Source organism: Pristis pectinata, chromosome 14 (assembly GCF_009764475.1).
Source record: "Pristis pectinata isolate sPriPec2 chromosome 14, sPriPec2.1.pri, whole genome shotgun sequence".
Classification (NCBI taxonomy): Eukaryota; Metazoa; Chordata; class Chondrichthyes; order Rhinopristiformes; family Pristidae; genus Pristis; species Pristis pectinata.
In genome coordinates, this window is record NC_067418.1 from 46,989,864 (window position 1) to 47,006,502 (window position 16,639).

General features: G+C 49.6%; 1 protein-coding gene across 3 annotated transcripts in view; it reads left to right on the forward strand.

The window, feature by feature from the left end:
- tp53i11b (tumor protein p53 inducible protein 11b) overlaps nucleotides 1–16,639 on the forward strand; it is a 99,945-nt gene that overhangs the window by 77,417 nt on the left and 5,889 nt on the right. For 2 of the 3 annotated variants that reach the window (XM_052029620.1, XM_052029621.1), the window contains exons 3-6: nucleotides 4,225–4,283; nucleotides 9,193–9,241; nucleotides 13,200–13,296; nucleotides 14,262–14,363. In XM_052029620.1, coding sequence (XP_051885580.1) covers nucleotides 4,225–4,283; nucleotides 9,193–9,241; nucleotides 13,200–13,296; nucleotides 14,262–14,363 — 307 coding nt within the window. Of the gene's footprint in view, nucleotides 1–1,860; nucleotides 3,789–4,224; nucleotides 4,284–9,192; nucleotides 9,242–13,199; nucleotides 13,297–14,261; nucleotides 14,364–16,639 lie in introns of those variants that run through there. The other variant, XM_052029622.1, reaches the window with a different exon arrangement.

The following is a 16,639-nucleotide window of genomic DNA, read 5'->3' on the forward strand; positions in this document are numbered from 1 at the left end:
AGCATTGGTGCCCTGGGAAAGAGGCGCTGGCTGTCCGCTCTATCTATTCCTCTGAATATTTTGTACACCTCTATCATGTCTCCTCTCATCCTCCTTCTCTCCAAAGAGTAAAGCCCCAGCTCCCTTGGTCTCTCCTCATAATGTATGCTCTCTAAACAAGGCAGCATCCTGGTAAATCTCCTCTGCACCCTCTCCAACGCTTCCACATCCTTCCTATAATGAAGCTGTGACTCAGGAGAAGCACCTTCCTTGGTAATGAAGGATTTGGAGTCTTATAAACTGAGGCTGTTGTGACTAATCTCCTCCACCATGTGAAAGAAATTTAGAACCAAAATATGAAAGGGCAAAGTATCACTGGAAACCTGTAAGTTGTCCCTGGTGTGTGGGTGAGTGGTAGAATCTGGGGGAGGGGCTGGTGAGTGGGAATGTGGGAAGGATAGAATGGGATTAGTGTAGGATTAGTGTAAATGGGTCCGCACGGACTCAGTGGGCTGAAGGGCCTGTTTCCGTGCTGTAAGTCTCTGTGGCTCCGTGGCAACGAGGGATGGGCAGCAAATGCCTTCCAATAAAGACGGATTACAAGATTAAAACGTTCTCCCGAAGCCAACATTTGAATGGAATCGGTCAGAAGGAAACCCGATTTCTTTTCCAAGAAGGGATCCCCTGTCCAGACTGCACCTTCGCTACGCGAAGGGAGAAGAGAGTGGATCGCATCTTCGCGCATGGATTTTTACCACTCTGCTCGTTCCTGCATTTAACTTGGAGTAAGAGTAGCTGTTTGGCACAGAGATCTTTTCTGCTCAATAGCCTAAAGGCCACGCTTGACAGCTTAATTGAACTGTTAATTTTCAGGGCTTGTTATCCTGCAGGACGCAGTGTGAACAGGTGACAGCAAGCGTGGCCTTTGCACATTGAGCAGTGACTCAGGCAGCATGCTGACAGAGGGATGTCAAACAGCTACACTTAACATCCCAGCAGGGAGACTCCACTGGCACAGTCCAAACTGCCTCTTCCAAATACCAACCGCATTATCCCAAGGAGAAAAATAAATGCCTCCTGCTGTAACCAATACAATAAGTAACAACACAAGTAAATATCACAGCAAATAAAAACACACAGCAGCATTTTACATCCATTAGTTGAAGGCACATTCAAAATCGATTAAGGCACAAATAAAAACGGAGAATGCTGGAAAGACTCAGCAAGTCAGGCAGCATCCGTGAAGGGAGGAACAGAGTTAACACTTCAGGCCGACGAGCTTTCAGTAGAAGTGGTGAACAGTTCTGATGAAAGGTTTTCGGCCTGAAAAGTTAACTCTGGTTCTCTCCCCACTCCAGAGCCTCTGAGCACCCTCTGATTTTCTTTCGGGTTTCCGGCAGCTGCAGTATTTGGATTTCATTACACACCATCGTGAAACACTATTCACTACTTCAATAATCACCGACAGCCCATTTCACAACTTCCTGTTGGACACTATGCTTTAGTAGTGAATAAGCCCTCGCAATTCATTTTACAACCCCAATAGCCAATACCAATAAAATGCTAATGACCTGCTCCACAAACAAGTTGAACACTCGCATCAAATGGCAGAAAGCAAATAAAACACTGATGGTCCGTTACACAGCCCCAATAAACACTAACAGTCCCTTTCACAACACCATTAAACAACAGTTTCACAACGACAACACGCATTAACAGTCAATGACACAGCCCAAGAGAAGCCAAGTCAATTTCACAGCACAACCAAGACTAACGACCCAGCAAACAACAACTGTCAACCACTGCGCCTAATAAATGCAAAAGGTCTAAGAAGAATATGAGAGACAGAAACAAGAGTAGGCCTTTTAGTTCCTTGTACCCACTCCTACATTTCATAATCTTCTGACTTATTTTTTTTACCTCAGTGCCACTTTTCTGCATGAATCCCATACCCCTTGATTCCCTTAAACTCAAAAATACATTGAGCCCTTCTTTCAGATAAACACAGTGACCGAGCCTTTAAAACCTTCTTGTGCAGACAGTTCCAAAGATTCACCACCAGCTGGGATGCAGAGGTTTCTTCTCATGCTGGCCCTGAGTGTCCAGATTCTGAGAAAGGTTGTAGACACCCCAGCCAGAGGAAACATCATCCCTGCATCCACTCTGTGACTCACCTGGAGAATTTTGCATGTTTCAATAAGTTCATCTCTTATTCTTTAAAACTCTGGGGAATACAGGCCCTTCTTAATCTCCGCTCAGTATACACACTGCTAACTTCCTGATTTATATGATGCCCTACATCACCTCTGCTATATTGGGTCCTATAAACAATTAGTGCCTATGTTTTCCGCCCTTGTAGTTTTGCAGCTTCACCCAAACTGATTCTATTAACGTAGCGGTTAGTGCGACTGTATTACAGTGCCAGCGACCCCGGTTCAATTCCGGCCACTGTCTGTGAGGAGTTTGTACGTTCTCCCTGTGTCTGCGTGGGTTTCCTCTGGGTGCTCCGGTTTCCTCCCACATTCCAAAGACGTACAGGTTAGGAAGTTGTGGGCATGCTATGTTGGCGCTGGAAGCCTGGTAGCACTTGCAGGCTGCCCCCAGAACACTCTACGCAAAAGATGTATTTCACTGTGTGTTTCAACGTACATGTGACTAATGAAGAAATCTGATCTTATCTTATTTCCCAAGCCGAGGTCCTTCCTCTCAATAACAACCAACCATTCCTTTCACAACCTCGGTAAACACCAACAGTCTATTGCACAACTATTTATCACACCAACACAGCTTTCCCAGTAAATGCCAAAGGCCAACAGTAGAATATCAAATAACACAAGTGGTTCATTACACAACTGCGATAAGTGTTAACCATCCATTTCAGAGCCTGAGTAAACTTTAATGGTGGCTTTCAGAACCTCAATAAACATTAATGGCTCAATAAACAGCACAGTCCCTTTCACATCCCACTGACCAACATTTGGTGTCTTACACAACCCCAATAAACACCAATGATCTTCTACACAACTTAATACATTCTGATGGTTCATTTTACAATGAACACTAACACCCCCATTTAACAATTCAATTAAAACACTACTGATCTATTGCACAATCCTAATAAACAGCAATAGTCTACTTGTCTCCAATAAACAATAATGGTGCCTTATACAGTGCTAGCCAACACTAAGAGCCCATTTCACAACCCAACTTAACATAATTTAACTGAATTAAAAACTATTGTTCAACAATACAAACTCAATTAACATCAATAATTCACCACAGAAAGCCTACAAACACTATCTATTTATTATATAAGCCCAATAAACACCAAATGCCGTTACAGGATCCACTAACCACCAGTCTCTGTTACAGAAGCCACAGATAAACACTGTTTGCTTGTTACACAAACCCATTAACTGATAGCCATCCATAACAGGAACCACATCAAAGTCAAAGCATGGAGGACAATCGATTCCATAACCCACCTCAAGCAATGTAGAAGTTAATGGACAAAAAGATAAACGAGCTCTTCCAGACTGGAATTTATCGTTAAACTGAGGATTAGCTGGGAGTTAAGTGGTGCAGTGTCAGCTCAGTGGCAGTTTCAGCGGGATTCAGACCCCTAGAGATCCCCCACAGGGATTTCAGTGAGCCCATTGATCCTGAGCTGTGTTATAGGGTGGAGGAAGCAGATCTAACCTTTAAACGCAGTAACCGGATGGATCACTGGGGTAACGGTCAGACAAGGGTAGTTGGAGACACATCGGAACAGGTTGTCATCAGAAATGCCGTCAAGAGTTTGGGGCAAGGTCAGTTCAGCAAACGACAGCAGAGGGTCTGGGACACAAGGAGATTGTGCAGACACTGCAGTCTGGAGCAACACACACAACATGCTGGAGGAACTCAGCGGGTCGGGCAGCATCTGCGGAGGGAAATAAACAGTTGACGTTTTGGGTCGGGACCCTTCCTCATGACTGGGAGGGTCTGGGATTAGGCAGGGACCTAACTCCAGACAACAGGGTCCGGGATTAGGGCAGGACTAAGTGCAGAAGCAGGCTGTAAGACCAGAGAGTGCCGGCGGAGATCTGGGGTCAGGTACCAGCCACCCCTTCATGTGGAGGGACCGGGGAATGCAGAGTGAACTTACACTGATGTAGCGTGCACTCTGAGGATTCAGTCTGGGTGTAGTGTTCCCGGGACAGGAGGAGAGCCACAATTGTTCACTGCTTATCTCTTCTTTTGCAGATCAGTCAAGTCCTGGGTAATGAAATTAAATTCGCTATGAGAGAGCCCTTGGGACTCAGGTACAATGTTTGATGTTCAGATGAAGTGTCAGAATCTGAATAAGATTTATTATCTCTGACATACGACGTGAAATTTGTTGTTTTGCAGCAGCAGTACAGTGCAAGACATAAAATTATTGTAAATTACAAAAATAGAATTGGAATAGAATTGGTTTATTATTGTCACATGAAATGGGATACAGTGAAAAGCTTGTCTTGCATACTGTAAGAAGTAAAATATATAAATAGTGCAAAAGAAAAGGAATAACGAGGCAGTGTTCATGGGTTCATAGACCGTTCAGAAATCTGATGGAGGAGGGGAAGAAGCTGTTTCTGAATCGTTGAGTGTGGGTCTTCAGGCTCCTGTACCTCCTCCCCGATGGTAGTGACGAGAAGAGGGTGTGTCCCGGATGGTGAGGGTCCTCAGTGACGGATGCCGTCTTCTTGAGGCACCGGCTGTTGAAGATGTCCTCGATGGTGGGGAGGGTTGTGCCCGTGGTGGAGCTGGCTGAGTCTACAACCCTCTGCAGCCTCTTGCGATCCTGCACCTTGGAGCCTCCATATCAGGCAGTGATGCAACCAGTTTAGAATGCTCTCCACCGTACGTCTGTAGAAATTTGTTAGGGTCTTGGGTGACATACCAAATCTCCTCAAGCTCCTAACTGATGCAGTGTGATCATTTCAAAAGTGTTGCCGGAGTGAGGGGCTTTGTTTCCCTCTCCCACACCAGGGCCGGGCGTGGGGCTGTTCACGCTGAATTGCCCTCCAGCCGGTGGGTTTTATTCCTGTCCGACGTTCCGTCGCCCAGTTCGCTTCCAGCCCAAGCCTCAACTCTCTGCCTGCCGGTGACCTCCCGACGGAGGGAACCGTGAAGGGGCTGCTTTTCCCACTACCCCAGCCTGCCCACTTTGCTGGGTGCAGTCCGATGCTGTAAAATTCCACCAGCTCTCTCTGCTGCAAAGTCTGCAAGCTCAGACTGTGATGCACCAGAACCAACTCTAACCATGCATTCAGGACTTTAAGATTAAGATACCTTGATCAGTCACATGTACATCAAAACACACAGTGAAATGCATCTTTGCGTCGAGTGTTCTGGCGGCAGCCCGCAAGTGTCGCCGCGCTTCCGGCGCCAGCATAGCACGCCCACAGCTTCCTAACCCATACGTCTTTGGAATGTGGGAGGAAACCGGAGCACCCGGAGGAAATCCACGCAGACACAGGGAGAGCGTACAAACTCCTTACAGACAGCCGGAATTGAACCTGGGTCGTTGGCGCTGTAATAGCATTACACTAACCGCTACACTACCGTGCCCGCCCCTACGCTACTGTGCCTGCCCCTACACAACCGTGCCTGCCCCTACACCACAGTACCTGCCCCTACACCACCGTGCCTGCCCCTACACCACCGTGCCTGCCCCTACACCACTGTGCCTGCCCCTACACTACCGTGCCTGCCCCTACACCACCGTGCCCGCCCCTACACCACCGTGCCTGCCCTACACCACAGTACCTGCCCCTACACCACCGTGCCTGCCCCTACACCACCGTGCCTGCCCCTACACCACTGTGCCTGCCCCTACACTACCGTGCCTGCCCCTACACCACCGTGCCCGCCCCTACACCACCGTGCCTGCCCTACACCACAGTACCTGCCCCTACACCACCGTGCCTACCCCTACACCACCGTGCCTGCCCCTACACCACCGTGCCCGCCCCTACACCACCGTGCCTGCCCTACACCACAGTACCTGCCCCTACACCACCGTGCCTACCCCTACACCACCGTGCCTGCCACTTTGAAGCATGCCTAGAAATTGGATTTCAAAAAAAGTCCTAAAATTGGCCAAAAAGACATTTGGAATAGTACATTGGTGAGACCGCACCCGGGGTCCTGTGTACTGGATTGCTTTCCCTATTTAAGGAAGGGTATTATGCACTGGAAATAGTTCGGAACTGGTATACTAGACCTGGCGTAGTAAGTAGTAGCAGAGCGGCGCAGGGGAAGCGTGCTAACCCAGAGGTCGATGGTTCGAAACCGCCCTCCGCTATTTCATCTTGGGGTGGTTTCAATATTCTGGGGACAGCGTAACGCTATTACAGCGCCGGCGACCTGGGTTCAATTCCCGCCACTGTCTGCAAGGGATTTGTACGTTCTCCCCGTGTGTCTGCGTGGGTTTCCTCCGGGTGCTCCGGTTTCCTCCCACATCCCAAAGACGTACGGGTGGGTTAACGTGGGTTCAAATGGGCGGTGTGGGCTCGTTGGGACGGAAGGGCCTGTTAATATGCTGTATAAATAACGATTTTTTTTAAAAAAAGTAATTTTATGAGGTAAGATTAAGACAGGTGTAGCAGCTGATTACGCGATGTGAAAACAAGACACAAGTCGAAGGGTTTCAGAAGGAAAAAAGGTTTATTTTCCCACCTTGCGTGGGCCTTTTAAGAGAGACTGTTGCCGCCCACTTAAAACGGCAATGACGTATACGCTACGTCATCAAACCTTTCCCACGCGCGGGTTCTCCCTGTCGCTCGGGGAAGACGAAGGCCCACCGCCACCTTGGGCCTCGCCGCTCCGACGACGCGCGACCCAACCGCCGAGCCGGTTCGCTTGCTCGGACGGTGAGTCGCTACACAGGCTCAGTTTGTATCTGCTGTGCTGAATGATTCTATGACTTCGAGTCATGGGGTTATGCAGCACAGCAACAGGCCATTCAGCCCATCCTGACCATGCGAGCCATCAAACTGATCCCACTTTGCAACACTGATCCTCAGCCTTCTCTTTCGTTTTCAATCTTTTTATTAATTTTCAAATTAGTACAAAATAATATATATAACGTTAGTAATTATAAATATAGTGCAAAGAGATCAGGATAACAATCATAACAGTTAATATATATATTCACAAGGAGTAAAAATAAGTAATCTAGACCTCCCGTTCGCTTATTAAGTGAACAAATACAGAAGGAAAGATTGAAAAGAAATGAAAGTTAATTATATGAAAAAAGAAACCCCAAATCAAAAAAACATATTGATAATAAAAACCACAAAAAAATTCAAAAACTTTGGAAAAAAACTGGACTGATATTTCTTCAGTTAAAAAGAAAAAAAACATTACTATGTCATCAGCTCCGCTCCTCTGTATTCAAGGGTTATTGAAAGGGATCTGAAAAAGGTCAGAGTCCTCAGCCTTCTCTGCCTTGAGATCCAAGTTTCCTTGCAGCTGCTTCTTGAACGTTAGAGTCTCCCACTCCACGATCTCCTCGGGCAAGAGCGAGGGGGATCTACTTGAAAGACATAAGATCCTGAGGGGTGGATGCTCGTCACACGGAGGGTGGTGGGTATGTGGAACGAGCTGCCAGAGGGAAGGGCAGACATTTAAAGAACATTTGGACAGGTTCATGGATAGGAAAGGTTGAGAGGGATGTGGGTCAAATGCGGGCAAATTGGACTAGCTGAGGTGGGTAACGTGGTCGGCATGGATGAGTTGGGCTGAAGGGCCTGCTTCCATGCTCTGTAGCTCAATGGCTCTGTGAGCCTGGAAGCAACGAGGTAGCAGAAGGCGCTTCGATTTCCACTGTAGGGTTAAGGTCGCTGGATGGGCTTAGAACCGTGATTTACAGCAGCTTGGAAGTGGAGGCGATGCAGATCATGACGTCATTGGGTGGCTGGGAGGACATTCGGCAGCAAACGTGCCCGGCACCGGAAGGATCTGGTCTCATTCCCCACTGGCCTGAATTCATCTGCAAGGTTCTGTGCAACTGCTGCCCAAAAATAAAACCAGGTGTGTTACATAATCCAATTTCCAGGTAGTGGTCATTTGAAATAAAATGTGAATTCTGAGACCCATCAGTTCAGCAAGTTTGAGCTCAGGCCGGATGGTGACAGGGAGGCTGCTGCCCCCTGCAGGAACTGGCTGGTACCTGCTGCTGTTGGTGCCAGATCATCGCTGCACTCAGCCGGGAACAGCCGGCTCTGACCATCAGACACATGGTGCCGTGCGTTATTACTGACTGCTCCTCTGTCAAAGTAAAACACCCAAAGTAAATGTGAATTAACCTCTACTAGATAATGCTAATACAAGAATTACAAACAATTGTCACTGTATTACATGTCACTGCTTATATGAGACAGTGTGAGGCATGCATGTATGTGTGCGTGCGTGTGCGTAGGGCTGTGTGTGTGTGTGTGTGTGTGTGTGTGTGTGTGTGTGTTTGTGTAGGGCTGTGTGTGTGTAGGGCTGTGTGTGTGTAGGGTTGTGTGTGTAGGGATGTGTGTGTGTTTGCATAGGGATGTGTGTGTGTAGGGGTGTGTGTGTGTGTTTGTGAATGAATGTGCACATGTGTTTTTATGTTTATGAATGTATGTGTTTGTGTGTGCACATGTGGGGGGTGTCTAATGTATTTATGAATGTGCTTATGTGTGTCTAAATTTGTTTATGAATATGCTTTTGTGGGTGTGTGAGTAGTGGGTGTGCGTATGTGTGAATCTTGTGTGTGTTTGTGTGTGTGAGTTATGTCTGAGTATGTGTGTGTGGGGGTGTGTGTCTGTGAATGTGTGCGTGTGTGAGAGAGTGTGTGCGTGAGTGTGTGTTGTGTGTGTGAGTGTGTATGTGTGTGAGTGTGGGGGTGTGTGGGAGTGTGTGTGTGTGAGAGTGTGTATGAGTGTGAGTGTGTGTGTGTGTGTCTGTGTGAATGTGTATGTGTGTGAGTGTGGGGGTGAGTGTGGGGGTGTGTGTGTGAGTGTGTGTGTGAGTGTGTGCATATGTGTGTGAGTGTTTGTGGGAGAATGTGTGTGTGAGAGTGTGTTTGTGTGTGTGAGTATGTTTGTGTGTGTGTGTGTGTGTGTGTGTGTGTGTGTGTGTGTGTGTGTGTGTGTGCGTGTGTGTGTGTGTGTGCCTCTGCGTGCACTAATCAATCTGTTTAACTCCATTCAGGTTGTGGCAGTTGGTGTCAGCCGTCATGTTCAGCGTTGTTGCCATTATGGTGAGTTGCACTGACTGCATCACTGCTGCTCTATTCACAGGCTGGGGAGATACTGGGTAAAGGATGCGTCCCAGTGGAATGGGACGTTAGTCCCAGCGCCTCCTCCCAGAAAGGGCGGGCGGGGAAAGCTGTAGCGTCCTGTCCATTGACTGTGTGGGCCCAGAGGGGGGGGACCCAGGTGTTTGAGATCAGAGAGCTTATCTCCAAGTAAATCATGAAGTGAAACTCTGTGCCGGTGCCGTGCAGCGTGGAGCGTTGGCGGGAGACGAAGCTCGAAGAATGGGAAAGGGAAGCGAGGAATGGGTGGGACATTTCCCAGCACGGACATCCCCAGGGAACACAAATGGCACAGTGCACTGCCGGTCAGTCTTCACCGGTCAGACAGTGCAATCCCAGTGCACACCCACTCCCAGTGCGGGCAATCCCAGTGCACACCCACTCCCAGTGCGGGCAATCCCAGTGCACACCCACTCCCAGTGCGGGCAATCCCAGTGCACACCCACTCCCAGTGCGGGCAATCCCAGTGAACACCCACTCCCAGTGCGGGGAATCCTTATTCCCATCCTGCACTTGGACCCTCTCCTAACCAATTACCTCTCTAGTTTAGTCTCTGAAAGGTCACCCAGGTCACAGTGAACAACGATGTTTCCCGGTCTGTCACCATTTAATAAATACCGTGCTTTGCCGTGTCCTGTACCAAGGTGAAAGAGAATGCGAACCCGGAAATCGTTCTGAAATGTGTTGACAGCTTTAAACCAAAAACACAAGCACTCCTTCAGTGCTGAGATCCCAGCCTCGGGCGGTGAGGGAAGCATGCAGAAAACAGCAAGCAAAGATCGGATGTACGTTCCCTCACTCCATCAACACCCATGGTCCACACTGCAGGAGAGCCTCGTTTCAGAGGGAGTAAACCCAATGTTACGGGACTTTATGTGCAGTTTTACTCCTTATATTCCATCTGCTCTGTCCTCAGCCAGCCACAGCTTCTCATTCACTCCTGGTCTCCATTCCTCATTCCTGGTATCCCTCACCCACTCCCAGTTCTCTATCCCTCACTGTGTCTCCCTGCATTACTCCTGATCTCCCTCCCTCACTCCCGATCTCCCTCCCTCACTCCCGATCTCCCTCCCTCACTCCCAATCTCCCTCCCAATTTCCCTCCCAGTCTCCCTCTTTCCCTCTCAGTCTCCCTCCCTCCACCTCAGTCTCCCTCCTGGGCTCCCTCCCTCCTTCACTCCCAATATCCCTCCCTCGCTCACAATATCCTTCCAATTTAGAACTATAGAACCATACAGCACAAAACAGGCCCTTCGGCCCACCATGTTGTGCCGTCCATCAGACCACCCTCACACTATCTAACCCCTTCCTCCCGCATATCCCCCCATCCCACACTCCTCCATGTGCCTATCCAACAAGCTCTTGAACCTGTCCAATGTATCTGCCTCCACCACCACCCCAGGCAGTGCATTCCATGCACCAACCACTCTCTGGGTGAAAAACCTCCCCCTGACATCTCCCCTGAACCTCCCACCCATAACCTTAAAGCCATGCCCTCTCGTCTTGAGCATTGGTGCCCTGGGAAGGAGGCGCTGACTGTCTACTCTACCTATTCCTCTCAATATTTTATATACCTCTATCATGTCTCCTCTCATCCTCCTCCTTTCCAGTGAATAAAGCCCTAGCACCTTAAGCCTCTCCTCATATTCAATACTCTCCAATCCAGGCAGCATCCTGGTAAATCTCCTCTGCACCCTCTCTAACGCCTCCACATCCTTCCTGTAATGAGGCAACCAGAACTGAGCACAGTACTCTAAGTGTGGCTTAACTAGAGTTTTGTAAAGCTGCATCATCACCTCACGGCTCTTAAACTCAATCCCGCGACTTATGAAAGCCAACATCCCATTGGCCTTCTTAACTGCTCTTTCCACCTGTGAGGCAACTTTCAATGAACTGTGAATATGAACCCCCAGATCCCTCTGCTCCTCCACACTGCCAAGTACCTTGCCGTTTACCCTGTACTCTGCCCTGGAGTTTGTCCTTCCAAAGTGTACCACCTCACACTTCTCCGGATTGAACTCCATCTGCCACTTGTCAGCCCAGCTCTGCATCCTATCAATATCCCTCTGTAAGCTCCGACAGCCCTCCACACTATCCACAACACCGCCGATCTTAGTGTCGTCCGCAAACTTACTAACCCAGCCTTCCACCCCCTCATCTAAGTCATCTATAAATATCACAAAAAGTAGAGGTCCCAGAACCGATCCCTGCGGGACACCACTAGTCACTGCCCTCCAATCTGAGGGCACTCCTTCCACCACAACTGTCTGCTTTTGACAGGCAAGCCAATTCCTAATCCACACAGCCAAGCTTCCTCGGATCCCTTGGCCTCTGACCTTCTGAAGAAGCCTACCATGAGGAACCTTATCAAATGCCTTACTAAAATCCATGTAAACCACATCCACCGCACTGCCCTCATCAATCTTCCTGGTCGCCTCCTCAAAGAACTCTATCAGGCTTGTGAGGCAAGATCTTCCCTTGCTGGCTGGCCCTAATCAGTCCATGATTCTCTAGGTGTTCATAAATCCTATCCCTTAGAATCCTTTCGAACAGCTTACCCACCACAGACGTGAGACTCACCGGTCTATAATTCCCTGGCCTATCCCTATTACCTTTTTTGAACAAGGGGACAACATTCACAACCCTCCAATCCTCTGGCACCATCCCCGTGGACAACGAGGACTCAAAGATCCTTACCAGCGGTTCAACAATCTCCTCCCCAGCCTCTCGAAGCAGCCTGGGGAAAATCCCGTCAGGCCCCGGAGATTTATCTGTCTTAATATTATTTAACAACTTCAACACATCCTCTCTCTTGATATCAACAACCTCAAGAACATTACTCTTACCAGCACTCCCTTCCCCATCATCAATACCCCTCTCCCTGGTGAATACCGAAGAGAAGTATTCATTGAGAACTTCTCCCACTTCCGCCGCCTCCAGGCAAATTCTCCCACCTTTGTCCTTAATCGGACCTACCTTTACCCTAGCCATCCTCCTACCCTTCACATACGATGAAAAAGGCCTTGGGATTTTCCTTAACCCTACTAGCCAACGCCTTTTCATGTCCCCTTCTAGCTCTCCTCAGCCCTTTCTTAAGTTCCTTCCTCGCTACCCTATAATCCTCACGGGCCCTGTCTGAACCTTGCTGCTTATACCTCACGTACGCTACCTTCTTCTCCCTAACTAGTCGTTCCACCTCTCTCGTCACCCACGGTTCCTTCACCCTGCCATTCCTTCTCTGCCTCACCGGGACATATTTATCCCTAACATCCTGCATAAGATCCCTGAACATCGACCACATCTCCATGGTACATTTTCCTTCAAAAAGGACATCCCAATTTACAGTCCCAAGTTCTCTCCTTATAGCCTCGTAGTTCGCCCTTCCCCAATTGAAAAACCTCTTGTCCTCTCTGCACCTGTCCCTGTCCATGACAATTTCCCTCCCTCACTCCACCCTCACTCCCTCCCTCACACCCAATGCCCCTTCCTCACTCCCAGTTTCCCTCCCTCACTCCCTCAACCCCTCCGTCACTCCCAATATCCTTCCCTCACGCCCAATTTCCCTCTCTCACTCCCAGTTTCTGTCCCCAGCTGCACTACAACCATTTCCCATCTTCGACCTGAGCCCAAGTTTTGAACTGTACATCAGCAGTTCTCATTTGGGACCTGACCTGGGACCCAATGACCACGAGCGGACCCACCGGTGGGGTGGAAGCCCGTCTCCGACACGTGGTCCGTGGACCAGTGAGACCCTCAGGTAGGAGGGTCTCGTCTATTTGGTGAGCTTCCCGCTCACAGCACCGATCCAACGCACCATCCACACCGCTCCGTGTTTGCTGTGCTGAGACCAGAGCGCCTATTGTGGGATGTGATCAGTAACGGTGTTCCTGTCCTGTTGCCAGGCGCTCATCTTCCCCGACCGGCTGTACGACGCAGTCTTTGATGAAGGTGGCTCGGGCAGTAAGATATCTGTGAGACTGTACGGAGGTGCCCTGCTCAGTAAGTACCACGGCCGAGCTATACTCTGAGAATCCACTCCAAATATTCCCAGTACACACACTACTGTACAGGGAACACACTGCCTTAACACAAACCCATAACATCCGACTGTACAGGGAACACACTGCCTTAACGTAAACCCATAACATCTGATTGTACAGGGAACACACCGTGTTAACACAAACCCACAACATCTGACTGTACAGGGAAAACACCACCTTAACACAAACCCACGACATCTGAGTGTACAGGGAACACACTGCCTTAGCACAAACCCACAACATCCGACTGTACAGGGAGCACACTGCCCTAGCACAAACCTACAACATCCGACTGTACAAGGAGCACACCGTCTTAACACAAACCCACAACATCTGACTGTACAGACAGCACACCGCCTTAACACAAACCCACAACATCCGACTGTACAGGGGACAAACCGCCTTAGCACAAACCCACAATATCCGACTGTCCAGGGAACACACCGCCTTAACACAAGCCCACAACATCCGACTGTACAGGGAGTACTGTACCATAATAGAAACCACTGCACACCCTGTACTGTACAGGGAGTATGCCACCTTAACACAAACCCACTACACACTGTACAGGGAGTACCATAACACAAACCACCGCACAATTTGTACTGTACAGGGAGTACTGTACCTCAACACAAACCTCCGCACACTGCTGTTTCATGCACTCTGCTGGACAGGGAGCTCCGTACCTTAGTGCAAACCACCACGCTGTACGGTACAGAAATCACTCCCCTTCCAACAAACACAATACACACACCGCACACTGCAGGGAGAAGGTGTTGGGCTGAGCTATGCACTGCCCGGGGCCCGAGGCCCTGGGGAGTTGGTGATGTACGAGCCAGAGGGACCCAACGGCAGGGGAGCGTGGGAGCAGCAGGATCCCAGATAGTCGCCTCACCTCTTCCTCCCCCTTGTGTGACCCTGCAGGTCTGTCCCTCATCATGTGGAACGCGCTATACACAGCGGAGAAGGTGGTGATCCGGTGGACACTGCTCACAGAGGCCTGTTACTTCGCCGTGCAGCTTATAGGTGGGTTTTGATTGGATCGCTTCAGCCAATCAGAGATTCAATAGTGAAGTGCCCTCACACCCGCTGCACCTCAGTCCCATCTGCCCTGTCCACCTGTACCCCAGTCCCCCTGTACCGCAGTTCCCCTGTACCCCAGTCCCCCTGTACCTCAGTTCCCTGTACCACAGTCCCCCTGCACCCCTGTACCCTAGTCCCCCTGTACCGCAGTTCCCCTGTACCCCAGTCCCCCTGTACCAGGCAACCTATACCTCAGTCCCCCTGTACCTCAGTTCCCTGTACCCCAGTCCCCTGTACCTGTCCCCCTGCACCCCTGTACCCCAGTCCCCCTGTACCTCAGGCAACCTGTACCCCAGTCCCCCTGTACCGCAGTTCCCCTGTACCCCAGTCCCCCTGTACCCCAGTCCCCTGTACCTGTCCCCTGCACCCCTGTACCCCAGTCCCCCTGTACCGCAGTTCCCCTGTACCCCAGTCCCCCTGTACCTCAGGCAACCTCTACCTCAGTCCCCCTGTACCTCGGTTCCCTATACCCCAGTCCCCCTGTACCTCAGTTCACTGTACCCCAGTCAGTGACGGTCAGGACAGTGACCACCGCTCCCTAAGCTTTAGCATTGTCATGGACAAGGATAGGAGCAAAGCGGACAGGAGGATATTTAGTTGGGGAAAGGCGAATTATGAGGCTATAAGGCGAGAACTTGCGAGTGTAAATTGGGATGAAATTTTTGAAGAGAAATGTACTGTGGAGATGTGGTCATTGTTCAGGGATCTCTTGCAGGATGTTAGGGATAAATTTGTCTCAGTGAGGCAAAGAAGGAATGGCAGGGTGAAGGAACCATGGGTGACAAGAGAGGAGGAACAACTAGCTAGGGAGAAGAAGGCAGCATACATAAGGTGTAGGCAGTAAGGATCAGGTAGGGCTGATGAGGAATATAGGGTAGCAAGGAAGGAACTTAAGAAGGGGCTGAGGAGAGCAAGAAGGGGACATGAAAAGGCCTTGGCAAGTAGGGTTAAGGAAAATCCCAAGGCTTTTTTCACTTATGTGAAGAGCAGAAGGATGACGAGAGTAAAGGTAGGACCGATTAGAGACAAAGGTGGGAAGATGTTCCTGGAAGCTGTGGAAGTGGGTGAGGTCCTCGATGAATACTTCTCTTCAGTATTCACCAAGGAGAGGGGCCTTGATGACACTGAGAACAGTGTTGGTAAGGTTAATGTTCTAGAGCATGTAGATATCAAGAGAGAGGATGTGTTGGAGCTGTTAGAAAATATTGGGACAGATAAGTCCCTGGGGCCTGACGGAATATTCCCCAGGCTGCTCCGCGAGGTGAGGGAGGACATTGCTGAACCGTTGGCGAGGATCTTTGAGTCCTCATTGTCCACGGGAATGGTACCAGAGGATTGGAGGGTGGCAAATGTTGTCACCTTATTTAAAAAAGGTAGTAGGGATAGTCCAGGGAATTGTAGACCAGCGGTGCGCAAGCTGTTGGAAAGGATTCTTAGAGGTAGGATCTATGGGCATTTAGAGAATCATGGTCTGATCAGGGACAGCCAGCATGGCTTTGTGAAGGCATTTGACAAGGTTCCACATGGTAGGCTTCTTCAGAAGGTCAGAGGGCATGGGATCCAGGGAGGCTTGGCCATGTGGATTTAAAATTGGCTTGCATGTAGAAAGCAGAGGGTTGTGGTGGAGGGAGTGCATTCAGCTTGGAGGGCTGTGACTAGCGGTGTCCCACAAGGGTCGGTTCTGGGACCTCTACTTTTCGTGATTTTATTAATGACTTGGATGAGGGGGTAGAAGGGTGGGTTGGCAAGTTTGCAGACGACACAAAGGTTGGTGGTGTTGTGGATAGTGTGGAGGGCTGTCGAAGATGGCAGAGGGATATTGATAGGATGCAGAGCTGAGCTGAGAAGTGGCAGATGGAGTTCAATCCGGAGAAGTGTGAGGTGGTACACTTTGGTAGGACAGACTCCAAGGCAGAGTACAAAGTTAATGGCAGGATTCTGGGTAGTGTGGAGGAGCAGAGGGATCTGGGGGTTCATATCCACAGATCCCTGAAAGTTGCCTCACAGGTGGATAGGGTAGTTAAGAAAACTTATGGGATGTTAACATTCAGAAGTCGTGGGATAGATTTTAAGAGCCGTGAGGTGATGATACAGCTCTACAAAACTCTGGTTAGACCACACTTAGAGTACTGTGTCCAGTTCTGGTCACCTCATTACAGGAAGGATGTGGAAGCATAGGAAAGGGTGCAGAGGACATTTACCAGGATGCTGCCTGGTTT